The sequence below is a fragment of the Poecilia latipinna genome, unplaced genomic scaffold (assembly GCF_001443285.1).
Source record: "Poecilia latipinna isolate Pla-1442-1.1 unplaced genomic scaffold, P_latipinna-1.0 Scaffold1540, whole genome shotgun sequence".
NCBI classification, from domain to species: domain Eukaryota; kingdom Metazoa; phylum Chordata; class Actinopteri; order Cyprinodontiformes; family Poeciliidae; genus Poecilia; species Poecilia latipinna.
Window position 1 is genome coordinate 82,028 of NW_015114156.1, and position 22,726 is coordinate 104,753.

Genomic DNA, 22,726 nt, shown 5'->3' on the forward strand with positions numbered 1-22,726 from the left:
GTGGGAGGAAAGATGGAAGGAAAGGGAGGGAGGAAGGAAGGAAGGAAGGAAGGAAGGAAGGAAGGAAGGAAGGAAGGAAGGAAGGAAGGAAGGAAGTGAGCCCCATTGTGGATTCTCTCTCCTCTCTCCTTTCACTTTTTCCTCTTGCAAATCTCTTCAGCTCAGAGTTTGAAACATTCTGAAATCTGAAACTAAAGTGACGCAGTCGGCATTTCAGCGCTCGGGCGATGAACCGGTTCAGTTCGTTACGGCGGCAGCGAGTTGCTGAGCTTCACCGTTGAACTTGCCGTAATCGGCAGCGACGGATGGCGGAAGGTGACTTTCACCGTGTGAGGATGAATTTTCTGATTCCTCACCGTTATCTCAGCTTCACTGGAAAACCTCAGATATGTGGAGTCATCAGTTACTGGAGCCGCTCCACTGATGACATCACACCCTGTGGCTCATAGGTATTGATCAGTATATGGCAGGCCGTCTTAGCGTACAATCAGTTTCATCTCACTGTCCGTAAATACATTCCGTATCAGAGGTGTCCAAACTTTTTGCCAGTAGGACCAAAATTGCTAAGTTGGAAGAACTCAAGAGCCACTTTTTTTAATTAAAAGGTTTTTTTTTTTACATAAGACATCTTAGTCATCTGTTCAATAATATTGTAAATGCACAATATTTTAAGAAAGCAAAGTAGTCTAATTTTGGTAGGAAAGGAATTAGTTTCTCATTGTTAATCCAAATTATAAACAAGGGCTTGTAGGGTTGCTGTGATAAGCCTCACCAAAAAATTTCAAATTAGTTGTGAATTCTTTCTATTCTTGAATTGTGGGACAAACAAAATCATCCAGAGGGCTGAAAATGGCCCACATGCCACACTGTGAACATCCCTGTTCTAGAACCTAAAAATGAATTTTGACTTTCCCACATGGTAATTTAAGTCTGTTATTTCTACATTTTTTACTTTTTTGTACTTCCGTATGGGTTTCTATTGCTTCTACAAACAGCCTAAGAGCTTGAAAAAATTCACACTTGGGTTTGTTTTTGGAAAAACGTTCATAATTTTAGACAATTGGAAAATGAGACATTTTAAAAAAAAACTTCCAAAATGTAACGTCATAAATCAGCAGTAATTGCCCATCACACTGCAAAAACACAAATTCTTACCAAGTATTTTTTGTCTAGTTTCAAGTGTAAATATCTTACTACACTTTAAAAACTAACTGAGTAAAGATATAGACGCTTGTTTTAAGTAAATAATTTCTTAATATTCATGAAAAAGTTCTTGTTCCACTGGCAGATGATTTCACTTATGGGAAATTTTTTTTAATTTTTTCATGAATATTAAGGACATATTTAGTTAAAACAAGCTCATATTTCTTGCTTAAAAGTCACTTCTAAGTTAGTTTTGTCTTATTTTAAATGTACTAAGATATTTGCTCTAGAAACTAGACCAAAAATAGTTGGTAATTCATTTTGTTTGTGCAGTGCACCTAGCAACCCCACCCAAGTCAGCCCGTTACCTAGCAACCCCAGCAGAGTTCCAACCATCACTTAGCAACCCCAGTCGAGCTCCAGCATGTTTTTGCGCTGTACAATGGCTGCTGGAAAAGGCAAGCCAGAATGCTTTAAAGTCAGAAAACAAAGTCGACAACACAATTTGTTGACTTGCTGCATTCTTGTTTGTTGTGCAGTAGGCTCCACTTCTGCTTTTCAAACATGTTCTTTTGTACTTCATGTGTAATCATAATTTAATTGTTAATTGCTGAAATACATGTTTCAGGTCGTTAGAAATTCACTGTAAACATCTTTAATTAACCATGCTACTTAGCAGTAAATCAGCATCATCCATGCTAGTCAGAATGTAGTTAGATATTTCTCAAATAGATATTCTGTCTGTTCAAAATATATTTAGAGATATCAGTTTAGTAATTCATCTAGTTAAAAACAAATGTTATATATGTGGAATGTAAATATGGTGAAACTGATTATATGTTAAAATGGCCTGCCGTATCAGTCCATCTGAATCATGTGATTTTGTAACAGAATAACTTGAGCTGGTGTTATGTTCAGCCCTGCTGTACATAACTGCATTTCCTTCCTGTAAAGTGCTGCGCCAAGTTTGGCCTTTTTGCCACTTTTATCTCCAGAGAGACTTTATCTTTTCTGAAAAACCTTATCTAAAAGGTGCTGCTGAGGCGCGCAGTTTCAGGAACAGGAAGACGTGTTTGGAATTATTCACACTGAGGGGAGGAACACAATTGCAACACAATTCAGGGTGCTTGAAAACTGTGAAAATGCTTGAATTTGAATTGTTTTCAAGGTTTGTAGTGTTTGATATTCAAACTGAACATTTTGTCATAAAGTGCAATTTATTGTTTAATTAAAAGCCTAAGTTTTGTTATTTACAGATGAAAACAGATATTTTCATGCACCTAATAAGACACATACACATTTTTCTCACTGTCTAAACTTAAACCAGATTAAACTTTTCTTGTTTTAAGTTTGTTAGAATAACCAAAATAATTTCTATTTGCTAAATGCTAGAAAACTTAGCAGAAACGTTTATTTGTAGCTTTTTCTGTATATTGTGTTTAAGCATTTAATTTAAGGTGATTTACTTTAACACGATTAGTTTGTATTGATTCAACGTAATGAATATTTATCATTCCTAATTGCTCCATGATTTATTTATCGTCTTATATTTTATACGTTTAATGTTACTGAAATTGTTTTTTGATAGATTAGTGTTTTTTGGTGGACCAGTCAGGTGTGTTAGATACATTTCAAAACATAAAACTTTGTTATATTTTAGTTTATCTTGAAAATAGAAGACTATCATAAGTTATTATTAAAAATAGTAACAAATTATATCATATAATCGTGTCTTTTCCAGTTAATCTGTGCTGTTTTTCTCTCCAAAGTGAGAAAACTTGGCAAACTTATTCTGGAAATGCTTGTTTTTTGTCAGATTGGTCTTAAACTCATTAAGCTGCCAGAGTCACTGTTTGTTTTAATCAGTCAGCGCTCCGTCTTGATCTTTAAAAACGATCGCACACGTCCTCCAGTCACACAGCCGTGATCCATCCATCCCTCCATCCATGTCACCGGCAGTTGGCAGCCAGCGGCCGCGTTTCTGCGAGGACACGGCGTGAGTGTGTCCTGCGTCGCCTGTGATCTTAGCTAGAGACGGACGACAGAAACATCCTGTTTGCGCTGCAGAGACTGACATATGAACATAGCGTGAGTCAGAATCTGCTTAAAGGCGCCAACTGTAACAAAAAATGCAAAAAAATAAGAACATTTCTCAGTCGCAGTGAATTTGATTATGACTGATACTCAAACTGGACACTAAATCACACTAAATCTGAGTATTTCTGGTCCAGTTTCTATTGCAAATCTCTCAGTAAACTAATTTACCAGCTTTAGCAAGATCCAGGACCGGGATGTCCAATGTGTGGCTCATGGGCCACAATTTGAAATATATGGAATATACGGAATCTAGTTTTAGGTTTAAAAAAAATAAAAAAACTGTTCCAGAACAGTTATTATTTAAAACAAGACGTTTCTCCTTGTTTTAGGTGGAGTAATGTGCCAGTAGTATTTTTGTTTAATCAATATTAAGGAATAATTGACTAAATCAAGATCTTTTATCTTGAAAAAGTTACTTATTGAAATATTTGCTGTGTTTTTTGTGTGTTTTGTTTTATCTTTGGTTTCTGTTGGTTCGTATTTATTATGCAAATTACTGTTTTACATCGTCACTTGAATGGCTATACATGATGTTCATTGTTGTGTTAAAAATCAGGAATAAATCACAATAAAAGCAGACAGGGGACATTTTCACATCCTAATCTGCATGAAAACAACGATGTAAAAATAAAAGAGAAATCATCTCAGAGCAGACATTAAGATGCTCACTCTGAACCGTTGACTCATTCTTGGGCTGAATGTCAAACTAATTCACTAATTAGGATGGAAACATTCAGTTCATGCTAATCATCTTGTTGTTGCTTAAAAAGAAAAGCTGAAAATGATCTCAAAACTAAAAATGTTCCCTTTCTGACAACTTTAAAATTTGACCAGCAGCTCAAGGGAAAAAACTCTGGGATATTTAGTGTTTATAGAAAATTACACACAGTTTAGTTTGCAACTAAATCTGACAAGTAACTGTTAATGAGGGTTCGCTGCAGTTTTCCCAGCATTCTCTGTGTTTATCGGCATTCCCCCATGCGGAGCTGATTACATGATTGTGATGCACGTCGGTGAAGTGTTGCCGTTATTTGTCACTGCGTGGTTCCAGTGCGGGAAAGCCTCTCCCCCCCCCCAGACCCAGTCTAACCAGAAGGACATGATGCACTGTGTTGCCGTGACTCACTGGTGCGTCTGTTCCTGAAACTGGGAAATCTCATCCCACCATTCCCTGTAAACTCCACCGAGTCGCACAGATGGGTCCAGGCAGGAGGAACCCCTCCGTCTCCCTGTGACGACGGATCCCCAGCTGGTGGGATGATTTGCTCAGAAAGAAAAAAAAGGAACTGTGAGCTACGACAGAGTCATGCTAAATAAAACTTAAATGTATCATAATTAATTAGGGCAGTAAGCAGATATTGTAAAAAAAAAAAAAAAAAAAAAACACTATCTGGAAAATGAGCTGTTTCAAAAAACTTCCGGAATGTAACGTCACAAATCAGCAGAGTTCCACCCGTTACCTAGCAACCCCAACAGAGTTCCACCCGTTACCTAGCAACCCCAACAGAGTTCTACCCGTTACCTAGCAACCCTGCAGAGTTCCACCCGTTACCTAGCAAACCCAGCATGTTTCGTCAGCTGGTTTTTACTGCTGTATGTGCTGTACAATGGCTGCTGGAAAAGATAAGTGTTTGTTGTTGGCTGACCATCCGGAATCCTCTTTCTGCATTCTTGCTGGTTGTGCAGGAGGCCCCATTTCTGCTTTTCAAAAATCCATTTTTTCATACAAACGTAAATGATGAGTTGGCGGGGTGTAGCCAGCAGCAGCTTACTTGGATTTAAAGGGACAAGACGCCCTAAAACAGCTCATTCTGAAGTGACCAGATTGAAGTCTCATTATCTAAGAATGATTTGTTGCAGAAAGTGTGATGAACATGTTTTGTATAGACCATAGACCGATTCTAACTGGTTCAACGAAACATAATAGGTCACCTTTAAGAGAATAGTAAATATGGATGAGCAACTGACTGGTAATTTCTGCCGTAAATATTTGCTTCATGAAATTTTCACTGTTTCAGGTTCAACATTAGAAGCTTTTGTTTGTATTACCAACATGTTAGAGCAGCATTAGCTTCTGGTCTGGAGCCTCCCTATTCAATAATTATTACGTAGTACCAGAACTACCGTGTTTCCCCGATAGTAAGACACCCCCGATTGTAAGACGTATCGGGGATATCAGGGGGGTCGGCTAATATAAGCCGTACCCCGAAAGTAAGACATATGTTTTACTTTTTGGGGAAACACCTCTCATCTAGCTGCGCGCCGCCTCCTGCCCACGTCCGCACCGTCCCCCTCTCCATACGTCGCCGCGTCTGCCGCCTCCGTCTGATCCAAATGACCGCCGCCTCCTGGCCACGCCTGTGCCGTCCCCCTCTCCATATTTTATGGTTAAAACAAAAAATTCGACAAATTTTTTCCAATATAAGACATACCCCGAAAGTAAGACATAGTGGGGCTTTTGGGGATAAAAAGAAAGTAAGACACTGTCTTACTTTCGGGGAAACATGGTAGTTCCATTGGCAGATTATTTCACTTATTACATCAGGAAAATGTCTTGTTATAAGAGAAATAATCTGCCAATGGAACTAGTTATTTTTAATCAATATTAAGAAATTATTTACTTAAAACAAGCTCATATTTTTTGCTGAAAAGTTTATTGTAAATCATTTTTAGACTTATTTCAAGTGTTTTAAGATAGTTGCACTAGAAATTAGACAAAAATATTGTTTCTGTAGTGCAGGAGGTTAAATTTTACATCTTTATCCAAAATAATATCAATATAACAGACAAACACAAGCTTTGGATCAAGTGTTTTCTTAAAAATCCGTAGGTATCGTTATCTTAAACGTCCTGATTGTTTCACACTCTCCCCACCTTCCAGTGACTTGGTGCCAGGTCATCAGAGGTCAAGCGACTGTCTAACATCTGTCAGTCGTCTTTCAAAGAGCTGAAAGCTGACGGCTCCTCACCGCCTCCTGTAGTCTGACTCTCTCATCACCTGCAGCTGCAGCAGCCGTCGTACCTAAAAACGCCTCTTCCTGCTCCTGGACTCGCTTTTCATGGAGTGAATTCACTCCACTCCCAGTGTTTATCTTTCAAAATACAGATTTTGTCTCTACAGAGAAAAGATATCTGACTTACTCTCTCGTTTTGATTAGTTTTTTACACAACATTTTGCTAAAGGCTGATCTAAAACTGTAGCCCTCCAAAATTTTACCAAGTATTTTGGTCTAGTTTCTAGTGCAAATGTCTTAGCATTCTTGAAATAAATCAAAACTAACCTAAAATAACTTTTTAGCAAAATATAGGAGCTTGTTTTAAGTTAATAATGGTTCTAGTTCCATTGGCAGATTATTTCACTAATAATAAGACATTTTCTCATGTTTTGAGTGAAATCATCTTCCAGTGGAATTAGTACTTTTTCATCAATTTTAATGAATTATTGACCTAAATCAATAGAAACTAGACTAACATGCTTGTGTTTTTGCAGTATTTGAGGCGTAGCGATAAGGTCCTCCCTGGCTCTGCAGGCTCATTACTAAGACAAATATTGAGATTATGAAGATGAATAAGGCGATTAGGAGTTGTGTCTTCCTGCTGGGAGGCGGTTCAGAAGGAGCCAGAGGTTGTTGCCGTGTAACATTCAGGAACACGTTACGTTTTCATCCACAGGGATTCATGTACATGAACACGTATGACGATCTGAGAGGTCTGAAGGTTGGTACAACAGCAGATCTTTAATGTGTTGTGTTGCCAAGCCGTTCAGTGATTTATAAACTATCAGCAGTATTTTAAAGCCTATTCTGTCAGTGGAAGGACTTTAGGTCTGGGTGATGTGCTCTGTCTTCCTGGTTTTAGTCAGAACCCGAGCAGCAGACTTCTGGATCATATAGATTAATGAACGGATGAGTTTCTGTAGATTTTGTTGGAACATTAGTCATTTAATCCTGGAAATGTTCTTCAGGTGATAGAAGGCTGACTTTGTAACTGTCTTTATGTGTCACTAGCTGCATTTCCACTAACCACATAATTGACAACAAATTGGAATTATTAATATACATCTGTTTAATGGAAACATGCCAATTTTGAAAAAAGTTTTTTGATTAAACGTTTTTGCGCTGGGTGAGGTGGTTTTCGGTTGTATTGAAATTAGTGTATTTAAAAAACGGCAAATTGTCAATAAGCAAATTTTTTCACATCATGAGTCACATGATCAACAACTGGATGTTACTGCTGGTGGAAATGATGAACAGGAAGTGGTTTTAGGATGATGGCGCAGCATGTTTTTTAAAGGCTTACAGCGTGAACAAACTTATTCACGTGTGATTTCAGTCGCTTTTGCTATTTAAAAGAAACACCGCGATCACAAAACTGTTTTTTCAACATTGGCGGAGTATCAAAAAAGTTTTGCGCACATTAGAAAAGGAAATACAGGTGTTAAAAACACACCAGCATCTCTGTCCGTGTCGGCCTCTGCCTCGTACGGGCCCAGATCGCCATGGCAACTGAAGCGAAAAGCTCTCTGATGTCCACATGGCAACGGCTGCTGTTGGGACTGAGGACGGAGGTGGGAGGAAGAGGAGGACACGGGGGCAGGGATGAAGGGATGGGGGATCTGGATGCTGACGCACTCAGTGGCCAACAGGAAAGTTTTCGAGAATGCCGCCTACTGCCGGATCCAAAGCGAGCTCCAATCTTCTCCGTCTCTAACCGTTTCGAACTCTGTCTGTTTTAAACGGCACCTCCTACTCAGTCAAGTCCTTCTGACCCCCTGCAGCCTCCTCGCCGCTTCGCCCTCCCCTTTCCACCAGGCGCCTCCTACGTGTTTGTGTCTCATCAGAACCTTTGTCTGTGTGGAGCTGTGGCAGCTGTGGGTCCATTTGATCCGTGTCATGAGTGGGCAGTTCTGACCCGGATGTCTCTCTCATATGGCGTCCAGGAAGAAGCTGACAAGTCTCACTTTCATTCTACCTGCAGTCAGGACCAGCACACCGTCAGTGTTACAGAGTCCGTCATGTATTATGGCAGCAGAGTCACAATCAGCAGCAAAAACTCCAACAACTCTTTTTCTGTCTCTCTGTTATCAACACCGTTGTTCCAAATCATTAAAGTTACTCAGACTCGGTGCAACTGGCAACAAAAGTGGTAAAATTTGTTACATTTTCAGCTTTAGCTGTTTGTTTTCACATTGAACTGTCAAATAGGGGTGCACTGATTTATCAGCACTGATTTAGTTAAATTTGGAAGATTGGTGATTGGCTGATGTTTACACATGAAGCCGATCTTATCCCCTGATCTTATCGACCTCAAGAAATGTCTACAAATCAACCACACAAATGTAGCTACTTACACATTTGTAATTAACTATATTTAGTGACATTCCAGAAAGAAAAAATTGGTATCGGCCAAAATCTGACTTCTTAAAGATCAACCAGAAAACTGTAATCGGTGCACCGAACCGTCAAAACATCCAAACTAATTGGAAAACCTGTTCCCCTCCTCGCCTGTGGGGGCGCTGCACCAAGTACTACTGACGGAAAACACAAGAAAACCTCTGAAGGAGACACCAAGCGCAACCGTGATTTTATCAGATTTTGTAGGATTTCTCTTCTGTCTTTTCTTAAAAATCACAAACCATTTTTGCCGTAGTATTTGGTTGTATTTACCCAGAATGCCCAGCGGTATAGTCCACTTCCTGTTTCTGAATCGCTGTGTTAGTTTTAGGCGATCACACACACACCTTCCAGAAATGATCCAGTTTTGTTTTGCCAGTGAAAAGAATATTTTGGAGGTTTTAGCTTTTCGTTCTCATAGATTTCATCTTTGCCCAGTTTCTGTTTCCTGCTGTTAAATCTCACAGAACTTTCTGGGTTTTTCTGGGTTGGTTTATGATTTCCTGGTTGGGTGATTTTTATGTAATAATCTCTCTTGCTGCATGTTTTCTCTCCTTGGTCTTAGAAACGTCTTCATAATCCTTTTCAGACTGAGAGATGTCAGCCACTTTCTTCTGTTTTTTTTTTTTATTTTACATTTTTTCAGAAAATGATTTGCATTTTGAGAGCTTTCAGCTGTCATTCGTTATTACATCTCCAGGTCAGGTGATAATCATGCCTGGGAAATTGAGCTCAACTTTCTAACAACTGTAGTTCAATCAGTTCATTCATGATTTGACAAGAAGGTCAATTACTTTTCCCAGAGGGCCGACTTGATTTGGATCATCATTTGAAAACTTCCTTTTTTGGACTTACTCAGGTTATCTTCTGATGATGTGAAGCATTTATGTTGGTTAATGAGAATCTCTTAACTTTCCAATTCAACTTCAGAGCTGAGTTCAAATAAAATGCTGCATAATTCCTTTCAGATTAATTATGATTTTTTTATTTTATTTTAAAGAAGACACTTTAAGGTGTCAAAGTCATTTTCATTTTGGGCAAAATGAAGACCTTGTATCTTAAAGAAAGATTCTGAATGTATTGATAAAACCCAAACAAAGTGTTTAACGTTTAATAAATAGCTGTGTCTGCATTTTAATTCTTAAAATTAAATAATGTTTTCACCTCGTAAAGCAGAATTTCATGATTGTTTTTGTGATTTTGTGATAATCATATCACAGATTTTGTGGTGGTAATTTAGAAATATTTGCGATGACATTAAACGTAACTTTTTGCCACCGGTTGTGGACGAAGTTTTCTGCACAACTGAACCGCCATCTTGGTAGGCAAGATTAACACAGCAGATTTTGTTTGTCTGAAATGTCGCTAAATATTGCATGAAAGTTGCAGTAAATAGGGGAGAGTGGTTGATTTCCAGACTTTTGTGGCAGAAGAGGAAATCAGTAGATCCGTTTTATATCTCCCAAAATAAAGGAAATCGGTGCAGTTTCCTTCCTACGTCCTACGTTTCCTTCCTATGTTTCTGCCTCAAAAGTGACAGAAACTTTAGAGCAACATTCCAGACCACGTTTCTTTTCCCCAGTAGGGCTGCAGGAGAGGCATTGATGGCCTTGCTGCTGTTTAATAACTGGAAGCCAGGATCCGTGTCTGCAGTACCAGTTGTGTTCATCTGAGCTGGAGCTGGACCAGAACTCTGCACCTCCACCTGAACGCAGCCTGGGGAAAACTTCCTTCCTCTCAGCAGCATGAATAAAGAGCATCAAGGCTACGTCACGGCGTCATGAACAGTCAGTCCACACGGTTTGTGTTTGTGCCTGAAAACGAGCTGACCGGATAAACCCCGGTCCCTCAGGACTCGGTCCAGAGCCTTGCTGTGTTGTGCGACTATAAATCTTCAACACACACGCCCTCTGTCTCCTTGCCACAACAAGCCTCCTCTCTCTTTGCTGCACTCCACTCTTGAGTGGCCCTCAGTCTCTGCAGGCTGGTGGCAGTGAAGTGAAGTGAAGGGGAGGCAGGGGGCTAGCATGTAGCTCCTTATAGCGACATGGAGGCGCATCGGTCTGTGGGAGCAGCACCAAGAAGATCCGCCTGCAAACTCATCTATAATCACCTGCTTGGGAAAAAAATGACATGGATACGAACATTCACAAGCCTCACAGTATAGAAAGCTATTTGTAACACTCGTCTGGTTAAAAAGTCACATAAGAAAACACAGGTTTCTGACTTATGAGTACACTTGAAATAAGACAAAACAAACTTATAAGTAACTTTTCATCAAGATATAGCAGCTTGTTTTAAGTCAATAATTCCTTAGTATTGATTAGCAGATTATTTAATTTACAGCAAGACATTTTTCTCATGTTATAAGTGAGACTAGGACCTTTTTCATCAATATTAAGGAATTATTGACTGTAACATTTTATTTGACTTTATAAGACTGACATGACCTGTCATAAACATAACACCTGGTATGAACATGAAGGATTTGTCTATGAATGTTTATGAAGTGTAATTTGGTAAATAATGACACTTTAAATGAGACTTTGCATTAAAAGTGTCATTATTTACCGAATTGCACTTCCTGACAACAGTCACAAACACTCCTTCATGTTTATAACAGGTGTTATGTTTATAACAGGTCATGTCAGTCTTATGCAGATCCCATCAAACAAAATGTTACCCAATAATCTATATCTGATAAAAAGTTACTTGTAAATGAGCGTCGCAGGAACCCCGTCTTCTTGGATTGGCTCTACTGAAACGAAGTGTTGTTGTGCTTCTGTACAATAACAATAAATGCATTCTGACTCAGACTTCAAGCGTACTAAGATATTTACACTAACTATCTTGGTGACAAAGATATTGTCACTATTTAAAAATACCTAGTAAGGTTGTTGCATCCCTGCGCTGACATTCATGATGTTGTTTTAATGTTAGCAACCTGCTGTGTTGACATGCATTACAAGACGCAGTACATTTACAGCAGTGCCTGTCATATAAATCTTCTCAACACGTTAATTGAAGTCCTTCCCCTCCCAATAGCTGCTGACGGGTCGGCCAGCTGCAAACCAAATCCTGCACCTACTTCATAACGTTATTAGGACACACATGGCGCCTCTGCTGCTGCTGGTTAGCCCAGACAGCTCCACTGGGACGGAGTAAAGCAGCCGTATGTAAACACAAGTCATCTTCCTGAAACGGTCAGAGAGGAGGCAGAAGTGTGCACGTTGCTGCTGTTTTCAAACACATCGGGCTGGTAAAAACAACTTTGGACGAGTTCTTTAAATTTGGGCTGCTGTTTGCAACATTTGATGAGTTTTTAGAAAGAGTTCAGAGGAAAATGATTTGGAAATAGTTGTCATTAAGTGGCAGAAAATGTGTTCTCATAAGTTTGAACCGTGATCCACGCCACTGAATCGCCATCTTGGTAGGAAAGCAGAACACAAAGCAACCAGCACAAAGGAAGTCAGAGGACTTAAAAATTATAATGGAGTTATAATGTTTTTATATTGTTTATGAATTAGATGAGAACGAGGTGGGAGCTAGCTCTAAACTTGTTGGCTTGTTTACTGTTGTCATAGCAACTGTTATGACAAGTGGTTTCGGATACCTACCAAGATGGCAGACAGCTACAGAGTTCCCGGAAGAGTTTCATTAGAGGCTGAGATTTGGGTTGATTTCTTTTGGAGTTGGTGGGTTTTATTCAGATCTGGCAACCCCGCTTCAGACGGACGTATTGTTATTTCAGGTAGGCGGCGGGTTGACACCTTCAGCGGTGTGTGAACAAAGCTTTAGTGGATTATGTGCCTTTTATTTTCAGTAAGATTCAGCGTTCACCTTCCAGCTGATTACAGAGAACCCGACTCTAATCTCCAGTCTGAAGGAACTTTGATCGGAGCATCAAGTTCAAAAAGTGTGCAGCTCTGTTAAACTCTAGAGGGCTTTTTCACGGCTCAGCAGTTACTGTACCACTTAAAACTGATGTATTCCACCTCCTCCCCGTCTTCCTGCTCCCTGTCCTTCAAAGCCTTTCTGTTACCTGCTCTTCCTGCTATTATCTCTCCCTACCATACTCCGTGAAATTCTCCTCTTTTTTAACCCACATGCTTGTTCTAATTGCTACAAAACCTGTGGAACGAAATCGATGTTTTTTTGATTATGTGCCAACGCTGAGCAGGAAAAAAATAAGTGTTACAGAACGATGGATTGGGACTAAGTGGGATTAGTGGGAATATTAGTCCAGAGGCTCCCACGCTTGTTTGGAAGTTGGAGAAAAACAAGGTTGCATAATTCATTGGTCAGTCACAAATCTGGTGATAATTTGTGAGGTAGATTTAAGACTGGACAATAAATCAATAACAGATACGTGATCAATATCAATAGATAAATGATAGGATATTCAATATTATGTAGGCAGAGGAAAAACTTTAGCTGTTCAATTTCTCACTGCTAGCTGAAAAAAGTTGGTGGAATCAACACTTCTGCTCACTCTTTGGTTACCTAGCAACTCACTCACTCTTTGGTTACCTAGCAACAACATGTTAGCTTGCGCAGCAGAAGTTTCATGTTTTATTAGTGTGCAGTGAAAACTGTAGCTGAAACATTAAACTCATCCCACCAGGATGGCAGTACTTCAGATATTTAAACCAAACAACAAAATTATCGATAGATGATTATCGATATCGACTGATATTAAATTCTTATATTTATTTGTTATAGTTATTGTGCATCCTTAACTTCAATTTGTTATTGTGAGATCTATGATATTATGCAACAAATAGAAAGCCCAGGTATTGTTTACATATTCAAAATAAATGTAAAAACATTCAGATATTGTGAGAAGTTTTTCAGCCATATTTAGCTTTAGCATAAGAACCAGAACATCAGAAATGTTTTCATGAGGAAATATGCTAACAAAAAGTTAGCTATAATAGCAGAATTATAGAAGGAGAAAAATGTCGAAAATGTCCCGATAAAACCAAATCTTGTTCTGTTGGTTCTGTTGGCAGTAATGTTTAAATATTAATGATTAATGTTTTGGTCAGTTCCTCAGTAGTTGAGTAAAAATATGTTAAAGTTGTGCTTTAGTACAACTTTTAGCGACTCTACCCACCTCTTGATCGTTCACAAGGTAAAAAGCTCACCCCGCCGTGTCCATCACACCCCGCTGCCAAAACCTGCCCTGCAACACCTGGCGCCATAGCAACCAACACCTGCTCCCCTAATTAGCGGGACACCGGTGGGAGAGGAGATGAAAACGTTTATGAAACACTAATCTGGTCCAATCAAATGCCCCGGCGTCTGCCTGCTGCTTGCCGCCATTGAAGAACCAGGTCGCCGTTATGGCCGCCTTACAGAGGCCTCCCCCTGCCAGCGCCACCTGGAGTGACCTCATCAGTGTCAAACCGCCTCGTGTCCCGGAGCGGGAGGACACACCGGGGCGGGCGGTTCTGGACAGAGAGGTGTTGGGCCTGAGGTTGCCGCTGCGCCGCAGCTGGAGCGGCTCCAGGTCGCAGCAGCTGCTGCGCTCTTGTTTACAAGCCGCCAACTGCTGCAGGTCTTCAAACGGAGCCTCTAATATTCGCTGCTTTGACGCGATCCGGGCTGGGCGCTACTTGATATCACTTAAATGATCAGATTAAACCCACCTGTAAGCCAGAAGGAAGCAGCCAGAACCAACGGTAATCTGTTTAAATGAAACAAATATGGAGGCAAACAGGAAATTAAATCCAAATTAATTTCTCCTTTGGATGTTTTTCTGCTGAATATTAGGGCTGGGATGTTTGGCTTTACAGAAAACTTCAACAGAAGAAGATTAGGGCCAACAAAAAAATAAACAAAGAAATGTATTAAATTCTAATCTCAGAATTTTGACTTTTTCTTATAATTCTGTCTTTAATGTCAGAATTCTGTTTTCTCAGAATTTTAATTTTAATCTCAGAATTCAGATTTTTCTCAGAATTCTGGCTTTAAATTGTAATCCTGTGTCACTCTATATCACAATCTAAATGAATAAATATTCTTAGGCCTATGTCATTTATGTCATTAATATATAAAAATAATCACATAACTTTTTCTTCCTTGAGAATTTTTTGTTTTATTGTGAGAACATATTAGCAGAAAAACATATCTTGAAAAAGACGTTTTAATAGGGGAAAAAAAGCTTAGATGCAGGATTTGATTATGACCAAATGGACTCGGTTGTTTGCATGATAGTTTAAAAATCCTGGTACTGATAACAATTTGATGCAGATGTGCTAAAAGGTGAAGTATTCCTATAAAGTATTTAGCATTATCTGTAAAACTTCTGTATCACTTCACAAGATGCTCAACAATCCTCATTTAATTTTTTATTTTTGGTGTTGGAGTTCTCATAAAATTCTAACTTTGTTCTGGTAATTAAACTATAAAATACTTCGACCCTTATATTTTGTCGTATAGTTGACCTGAATAAACATAACATGTAAAACAAGATGGCCGCCCTGGGAGTGCTGACATCACTCTGAACTACGGAAACCCAAGAAGTGTGTCAATGATAAACATCCAGATATTCCCCAAAATTAAATATTCTAAAACCCAAAAATGTAATTAATCTGTAAAATGAATTTATCCCCCTAATGAAAACCATTTTTTATTTACAGCCAGCCTTCCTCTGCCCGTTCTTTGTCTAACTGTGGGTTAACTCCCTCCAACTTTCTGTGTTTCTTCCCTGCAGGAAACTTCAAAGGAATGTGTAAACAGATAGACCACTTTCCCGAGGAAACGGATTACGAAGCGGATCCATCAGAGTACTTCTTACGTGAGTACCAGACGTTCCTCCACCTGCGTCCTGCTCCATGTTGCTCCTCTGCTCAGACGGCGCCTGATGCCAGCAGTGCCGGCCGGACCGGGCCGAGCCAAAAGCAGCTCGTCTGTTCCTCTGCTCAGCTGTGTGTAACATAACGTGCAGTGTTACCGTCAGCTGTGCGCCCTGTAAACACAGCACATCGATTTCTGCTCCCATCCCCTTTGTGCAAGCAAGACAGAGATGCTTGTCGGAGTCATTTGATTACAAATCCTAAACATCACAGCAGCTCAGGAAGAGCTACACACTGAAAACACAACATCTTACCCAGTGTTTTAATGTAGTTTATACTCAAAATATCTGACTACATTTGAAATAAGACAAAACTCACTTTCAGTAAGTTATCAAAGCTTCTTTTAAGTCAGTAATTATTGATGAAAAAGTTCCATTAGCAGATTATCTCCCATGAAATAATCTCCCATCAATATTCTGGCAATATTACAGCTTTTTTATTATTAAAACTTTATTCTTGTAATTTAAAGGTTTTAATTTTCTTAGTGAAGCCCTAAAACGACGGAGTGTTTATTGTAACAATAAAGTCATAATCAAAGGAGGACAGAGAAACCAAAGACTCAACGCAAGTAAGAGTAAAACATAACCGTCCAATAAATTACAGAAATAAGAGTAAAATAGTATTTGGCAAAAAGTTTACTGACGTACTGAGTAACTGATCAAATCATTTAATATTTAAAAATGACATCATCAGATGGACCAAAACATGATGTTCAGAGGAAATTTTTATATTTTAAAGACCAAAATCACAATAATTTATATAAATAACAAAAAAATATCAAAATCAGGCAAAATAAAATGTTTCCAAATCAGTTTCTGTCAACAAAAAACTGATGAAACTTTAACAGAAACTGCAGGTCTGTGTGGTGAATTTTAAAAACGTGTTTATTTTCATTTAGTGGGTAGAAGATCCAGAAATTTTACTCAAGTAAGAGTAGAGATACTTTATAATAAAATTACTCAAGTACAAGTAAAAAGCGTAGTAAAAATATTTCTAAAAGTAAAGTACTTAAAAACAGTTACTGAAGTGTAAATAGTAAGTCCCCAGCTCTTGTCTTCATATTGAACAGATTTTATTATGACTTTATTCTCGTCATTTTATGTTATTTTGAATGAGCTCGGCCCTCAGCCTCCCTCTGCAGACATGGGGACGGTTGGAGTCCCTCAGGTCTTTCTCTCAGTGATCAGAAAGCGTCGCTCTGATCATCTCCCACTGCGGGCGACAGCCATGGCGGCCTCTCGCAGCGCAGCAGCGCAGCGCCGTGCGTGCCAGCGCTGGAGATAAACCCGGCCAATTAGGCTGCGTTTGACTCAGCGCTCTGAGCGCTTGTTCCAGTCCGTCTGTGCGATGGAGAGGGGTTATGACAACGGTTCTGGTAATGGTTCTAACTGAGCCGGAGCCGCGGCGGCGGGAGGTGGGAGTCGTAATGAGGCGTCCATCAGGGCGGGGATGATCCGCCGTGTTCTTTGAGTGTACGTTAACCTCTTTGCCGCGCTCCTCCCAGTGGCTTGCCAATTAGGACACTCACATCCATAAATATTTCAGCCTCGTTCTTATATAGGTCAGGCCTCTCTTGATCGCCGTCTTTCTCTGCATCTCTTCACCCTCACACTCCTGCTATTGCGTTGCACTTACAGTCGTGGTGATTCATAGCGTTACACTTCAAGATCTCCTTTTTTTTTCTGTGCTCGGTGCACGATGGGGTCACAGGAGGCCGATGCAAATGTGTTGTTGTAGTTTATGAATTTCAAAAGGGACAGTGCACATAATATGCCAGAGTTAGCCATCTGTAGTCAATATAAATATAAATACAGACAAATTAACAAGCTTCTTCCAAAACAAAGAGAATAATAATAAATAAAAATCATTTTTTTGTCTAAAAAGATCATATCAAGTCACAAATTTAAAGACTGAAAAGCCATAAAGCACAAAAGTTCAGCTCAGTAAACAAAGACAGAATAAAAATAAGAATTTGATTTTCTAGGAGCCATAATTTAATTTAATTTTAGGGGTGTTTTTACACCTAATAATCTGACAGACTCAATTCAGTTTGGGATCAAAATTGCAACATTTGTAAAATTTTCAGCTGCTGTGCTTCTCATTCTCACTGCTCAAACCCAAACCAATTTAAAAACTCTCACCTGTGGTGGCGCTGCAACAAAAACCACTGCAGGAAACAACAAAAAACCTCTGAAGAAGACACTGAGCGCAGCTTCCATCTTTACATGATGTAAACAAAAATGCATCAGATTTTGGTGGTTATAGGATTTCTCTCTCTAGCGCTGCACTCACGTTTGTTTTGGTTGTATTTACCCAGAATGCCTTGTGCTATAATCTGCTTCCAGCTTTTGGAGTGGTCCACTTGACGTTCACAAATGCATTTGAACGGCACCAGTGTTCATTTTAACTGAACAGAGACTGAAGTTTGTAGGTGGACCAGAGTTCGCTTTTTTATTTGATTTCACACACACAGCTTCCCAAAGGAACCAGACTTCCTAAACAAATGAGTTGGATTAAAGCAAACTAAACACGGCTGCTGTGAATGCACCGTAAGCTAGTAGAAAATTATTTAAAAGATTCATCCGGTCTTGCGCTCTCTGGTATTTTTCACTGAAAATGAAATCTGGTGGTCCTTAAAGACAACGATGGCAGATAATTTCACATTAGAACAAGGGAAAAATGTGTTTTCATTAGTGAAAAATCTGCCGGAGAATCTGGTATTTTACTGCAATATTAAGGAATTATTTACTTAAAACAAGCTCCTATATTTAGCAGAAAAAATACTTAAACTTCGGTTTTGTCTTATTTCAAGTTAATACTTGGTATTTCATGTTTTATGAGACAAAGTCATAACGTTCATGAATATTTTTACAGTCCAAGTTAAGCAAACAGCATCTTCCAAGATTAAACTTAAGAAGTTTTGTTATTTTCTTAACAGGACATTTGAATGTTAAATTAGTATCAAATACAAACCCACAATATTTAAATTGTTTGGCCCACCTGGTGTTTCCATAATGAGAAAAAAAAGACTGGCTGAAAAATTGGTTGAGTTACGCAACAACAAAAAAAGTCACTTCAGGTGAAGACCCGCCGGAAATTACATCACGGAGGAACTCGCTGGCCCAAAAATCGTGCTGATGTCATCACGAAGCGTGGCGAGGAGGAGAGAGGGTTTCTGATGACGCGGTTGCCAAGCAGAAAAAAAATCAAATCCTGACTTTATTCTGCTAAACACTCAAACGTTGATGAACCGACTGTGTGTGGTGTGTGCGCTCCGCTCCCCCAGCAGCCAGGCAGTTTGCATATCCACGCTGGGTTATATAAGCCAGCTGAGGCACGCTGAAGCGCCAGTGGGTTTTTAGATCATGCCGTGTTGGAGCTCCCATCATCCGCTGCTCTACTGGGCGCTAAGCAGCTGAGAGGAGATGAAAGAGGCAAGAAAACGCCCAGTTACGCAACACGCTAATACTATAACCGCAAAACATGACTTCAACGAGACGCAGAGGCCAGGTGAGGCCAAGCAGGACTGATCAGCTTAAATCCCAAATTTAATTGGATTTCATTATTCCTTCATCAGGATTTGAAAAAAGAGAACTGCTTAATGAAATCCAGAAGAGCCAAAAATCATATAAATACAATAATTTGTATTCATTCATGGAAACCCTTCAGAAGAGAAATGCTGACATGGTTAAAACATGGAAACAAATGAGTCTTTAAAATTGACAATGAACCAAAGTGGTTTCAAGGTGTTTTCACACCTGATCGTTTGGTAGATTTGGTTCCATTTGGGAGGAAAATTGCAACATTTGTTACATTTTCAGCTTGCAGTGTGAAAGCGAACCAAACCTGTTCCCCTCCTTACCTGTGGTGGCGCTGCACCAAGACCCACCAAAGAAAACGACACAAAGACGACATGAACGCAACTTCCTTCTTCATGAAAAGTAAACAAAAGTGGAGTGGTGTCAGATTTTATCGGTTGTAGGATTTCTCTTGTCGTGGTAAAAGACTACAAGCCGTTTCTCACGCTAACGTTAAATTTGCATTTGTTTTGTTCATATTTACCCAGAAAAAGCCTTTATTCAGTGAAGTTTTTCTACATCTTATGTTTAGCTTAGCTTATTGTACACAATTAAAATAAAGATGAAACATATTAAGGTATTATGTAAAATTCTCATTTTGCATGTTTTTATACTTCTATTTGGATTTCTCCTGGTCCTAAAACAGTCCAAACATTTTAAAAACAACCCAGATAGTTTTTGTCAATACTTTAATGATTTTTGGTGTCTGGGATATGAGCCATTTTAAATACCTTCAGAAAATAATGTCACAAATCAGAAGACACAGCCCGTTACCTAGCAACCCCAGCTGAGTTCTGCCCGTCACCTAGCAACACAAGTGTAGGGGCGTGGATTTAAAGTGACAGAATCCCTAAAACAGCTCATTCTGAATTGAGCAGGCTAAAATCTCATTATCTAAGAATGATTTTGTGCAAACAATGTAATGAAGCATAAGAGGTCACCTTTAAGAAAAAAATAATTATAACAGTATAGGAAGAGGCAAAAGCCCAGGGCCTTATATGAAATATCCTATAATCCACGATCATGTAGAAAAAATAAAACCACATCTACACAATATTAATGGGAATTGAACATGTAACAATAAAAAAAAAATCTAAATGTAACTCATAGTATATTATGGTTTTATGGTATTATGGTTTCCTTCTAATACTCAAAAGCTTGTGGTATGTCAGCCTGACTGGAGATTTGTAATTACCCTTAGGTGTGGTTGTGTGCCTGTATGTCACCTCTAGCCTGTTTTCAGTGGGTGGATGTCTAAACAGTATTGAATTATGGCAAAGCAACGAGTCCCACTGCTGCCTGCAGCCATCTATCCCACAACATCAACTCCATTTTTAGAATATTTGATCCAGAACATTTCAATCTGCTTGGCAAACGTTTCTGCCTCTTCCGTCTCCATTTCACGGCGTTATGAGCTGATCTGGGAGTGTTTTCTGACATTGACGAGGCTCTCGTCGCCCTCGGGGTGTCGCGGGGTTCTGGACGCTGGCCTGAGCTGGCTTTGGTGTCGCCCGATAAAATCGATGGGTCTGGGGCGAGGGCGTGTAGGCCAGAGGCAGGGCGTGATATCAGCTTCCACAGCAGCCATGCCCGGCTGTCACATGACAGCGGGATGCATTCGTTCTCAGCAGAACAGTTTACTATCCGTTCGGCTCCTCAGGCATCCCGTACACCGCAAAAACACAAAATACTACCAGGTAGTTTTGGTCTAGTTTCTGGTGCAAATATAAGATCTGAACCCAATATTGAAACAATTCTTATGGCTAATCCATGAGGGCAGATCTATTCACTCTAATTCTATATTTTACATTACATCAAGATTTCCTAACTTAATTTTCTGAAATGTTTGTTGCAGTTTATTTTTACATTATTTTGTCAGTTTCAGTTTATTTATTTTATCCTCCTAATTTCTCTGACTGAACAAATTAAAGTTGTTTTTACATGTTTGATCAAGTTTGTGAAGCTGCTGGTGTATTTAACTGAGCTGCACTGGTGCAGAGTTATGAAATACATTTTTAATGCAGTACATTTATGTCTGGGTTTATAAAAAAATGTGTTTGATCGGTATCGGCCGATACTAGATCTCAGACATCGGTATCAGTATCAGAAGTGAAAAGGTGGATCGGTGCAAACCTCCCAAATATTTTAGTGCATCTAAAAATAGACAAAACTAACTTACAAGTCACTGGGAGTTTGTTTTCAGTAAATAATTGTGTAATACAGATTTTTAAAAAGTATTAATTCCACTTTTATTCTTTAGCATTTGATTCAAACAGCATATTGGAGCATATTTGTATTTTGTTTTAACCTTATAAAAGCACTTTGGTCAACATGTGTTGCTTTTATGTGCTACCTAAATAAATTAATTGACATTTGCACTAGAAACCAGAGCAGAAACACCTGGAGGATTTTGTGTTTTTCGCAGTTCTCCATGACACAGTGCTTTATCATATTTCCGCAAATGATGAACCCGTTGACCAACACATAAAACACACCGCATAGAAATAATGGACCAGTAAATTAATGGCCAATAATTTTTGTCCTGATTGACGAGTGAACACCAGTCCTCAAACTTTATGTGTTATTGTAGGGGAATAAATAGGTGGTAAAACAGAGGAGAGGGAGTTCGCCCTCCTAACAAGCAGAGATCAGAACAAATTGAATTTTACTAACTTATAATCTTCATTCATCTGCGTAACTTTACAGGTGAACATTTATGTACCTGCCATGCCTCCAAGCAAGATTCAGGTCTGACTCTTTTTGCAAAAACATTTGCAGCCAAAAGCAAAGTTGAAGGAAAAACATCCAGTCCACATTGCACAGCTCAAAGAATAAATCCCGTATAAATTAAGTAACTGAAATGTGCTTTCAGGGTTACAGACGGGCGTATTATCTTTTCATTTACTCCACCTTGGATGCATCACAGAAAAGATCATTACTGAGCTTTCACTCAGCTTTCTGTGAAACTCCAAATCCTTCTCGTGTTATTTTTGACATAGTTTAGAGCTTTGAAGCAGACGTTTATGCTTTTGTACTAGAGTAGCCAAACAGATTTCTACCTGCAACTTCTAAGTCTAGGCTTTAACTTTCTTCTGATTTGTGGGTCCAGATTATTTGAATGCAAAAAGTTAATGGAATCCATTATTCTTAAGGTGTTTTCACACCTGGTAGTCCAGGAGATTCGGTTCGATTTGGGGCCCAAAGTTGCAGCATTTGTTATATTTTCAGCTGCTGTGGTTCACCTCCGCACTGCATTGTGTCAAACCAAATGAACACTTTAAAAAAAAACTGTTCCCTTCCTGGCCTGTGGGGGCGCTGCACCAGAAACCACTGAATGAAACGACAAAAACATATTGAGCTCAACTTCCTTCATCACAAAATGTAAACAAAAATGGAGTGGCGTTTCGCGGTTGGAGGATTTCTCTTTTCACAAGCCATTTGTCCCAGCTGCAGTAGACTTGTGCATTTGTTTTGGTCGTATTTACCCAGAATTCCCTGCACTGTAGTCCACTTCCTGCTTTTGGAACGGTCTCGTTCACATATGCATTCAAATCACCTCAGTGGTCACTTCAACCGAACTAGTGTCTGATTAAAGCAGACAAACCAAAGCTCTCTGGTCCTTCAACTCTCAAATATGTATGTGAACATCAAGCGG

The 22,726-nt window shown here is 39.3% G+C and overlaps 1 protein-coding gene across 1 annotated transcript in view; it reads left to right on the forward strand.

Annotated features, from left to right (window-relative positions):
• Positions 1 to 15,811, forward strand: part of LOC106963493 (voltage-dependent calcium channel gamma-2 subunit-like) — a 44,186-nt gene extending 28,375 nt beyond the window's left edge. Inside the window, exon 2 of the mRNA XM_015058424.1 lies at positions 15,352 to 15,811. Coding sequence (XP_014913910.1) covers positions 15,352 to 15,578 — 227 coding nt within the window. The 3' untranslated portion in view covers positions 15,579 to 15,811. The remainder of the gene's footprint in view (positions 1 to 15,351) is intronic.
• Positions 15,812 to 22,726: the final 6,915 nt, after the last annotated feature.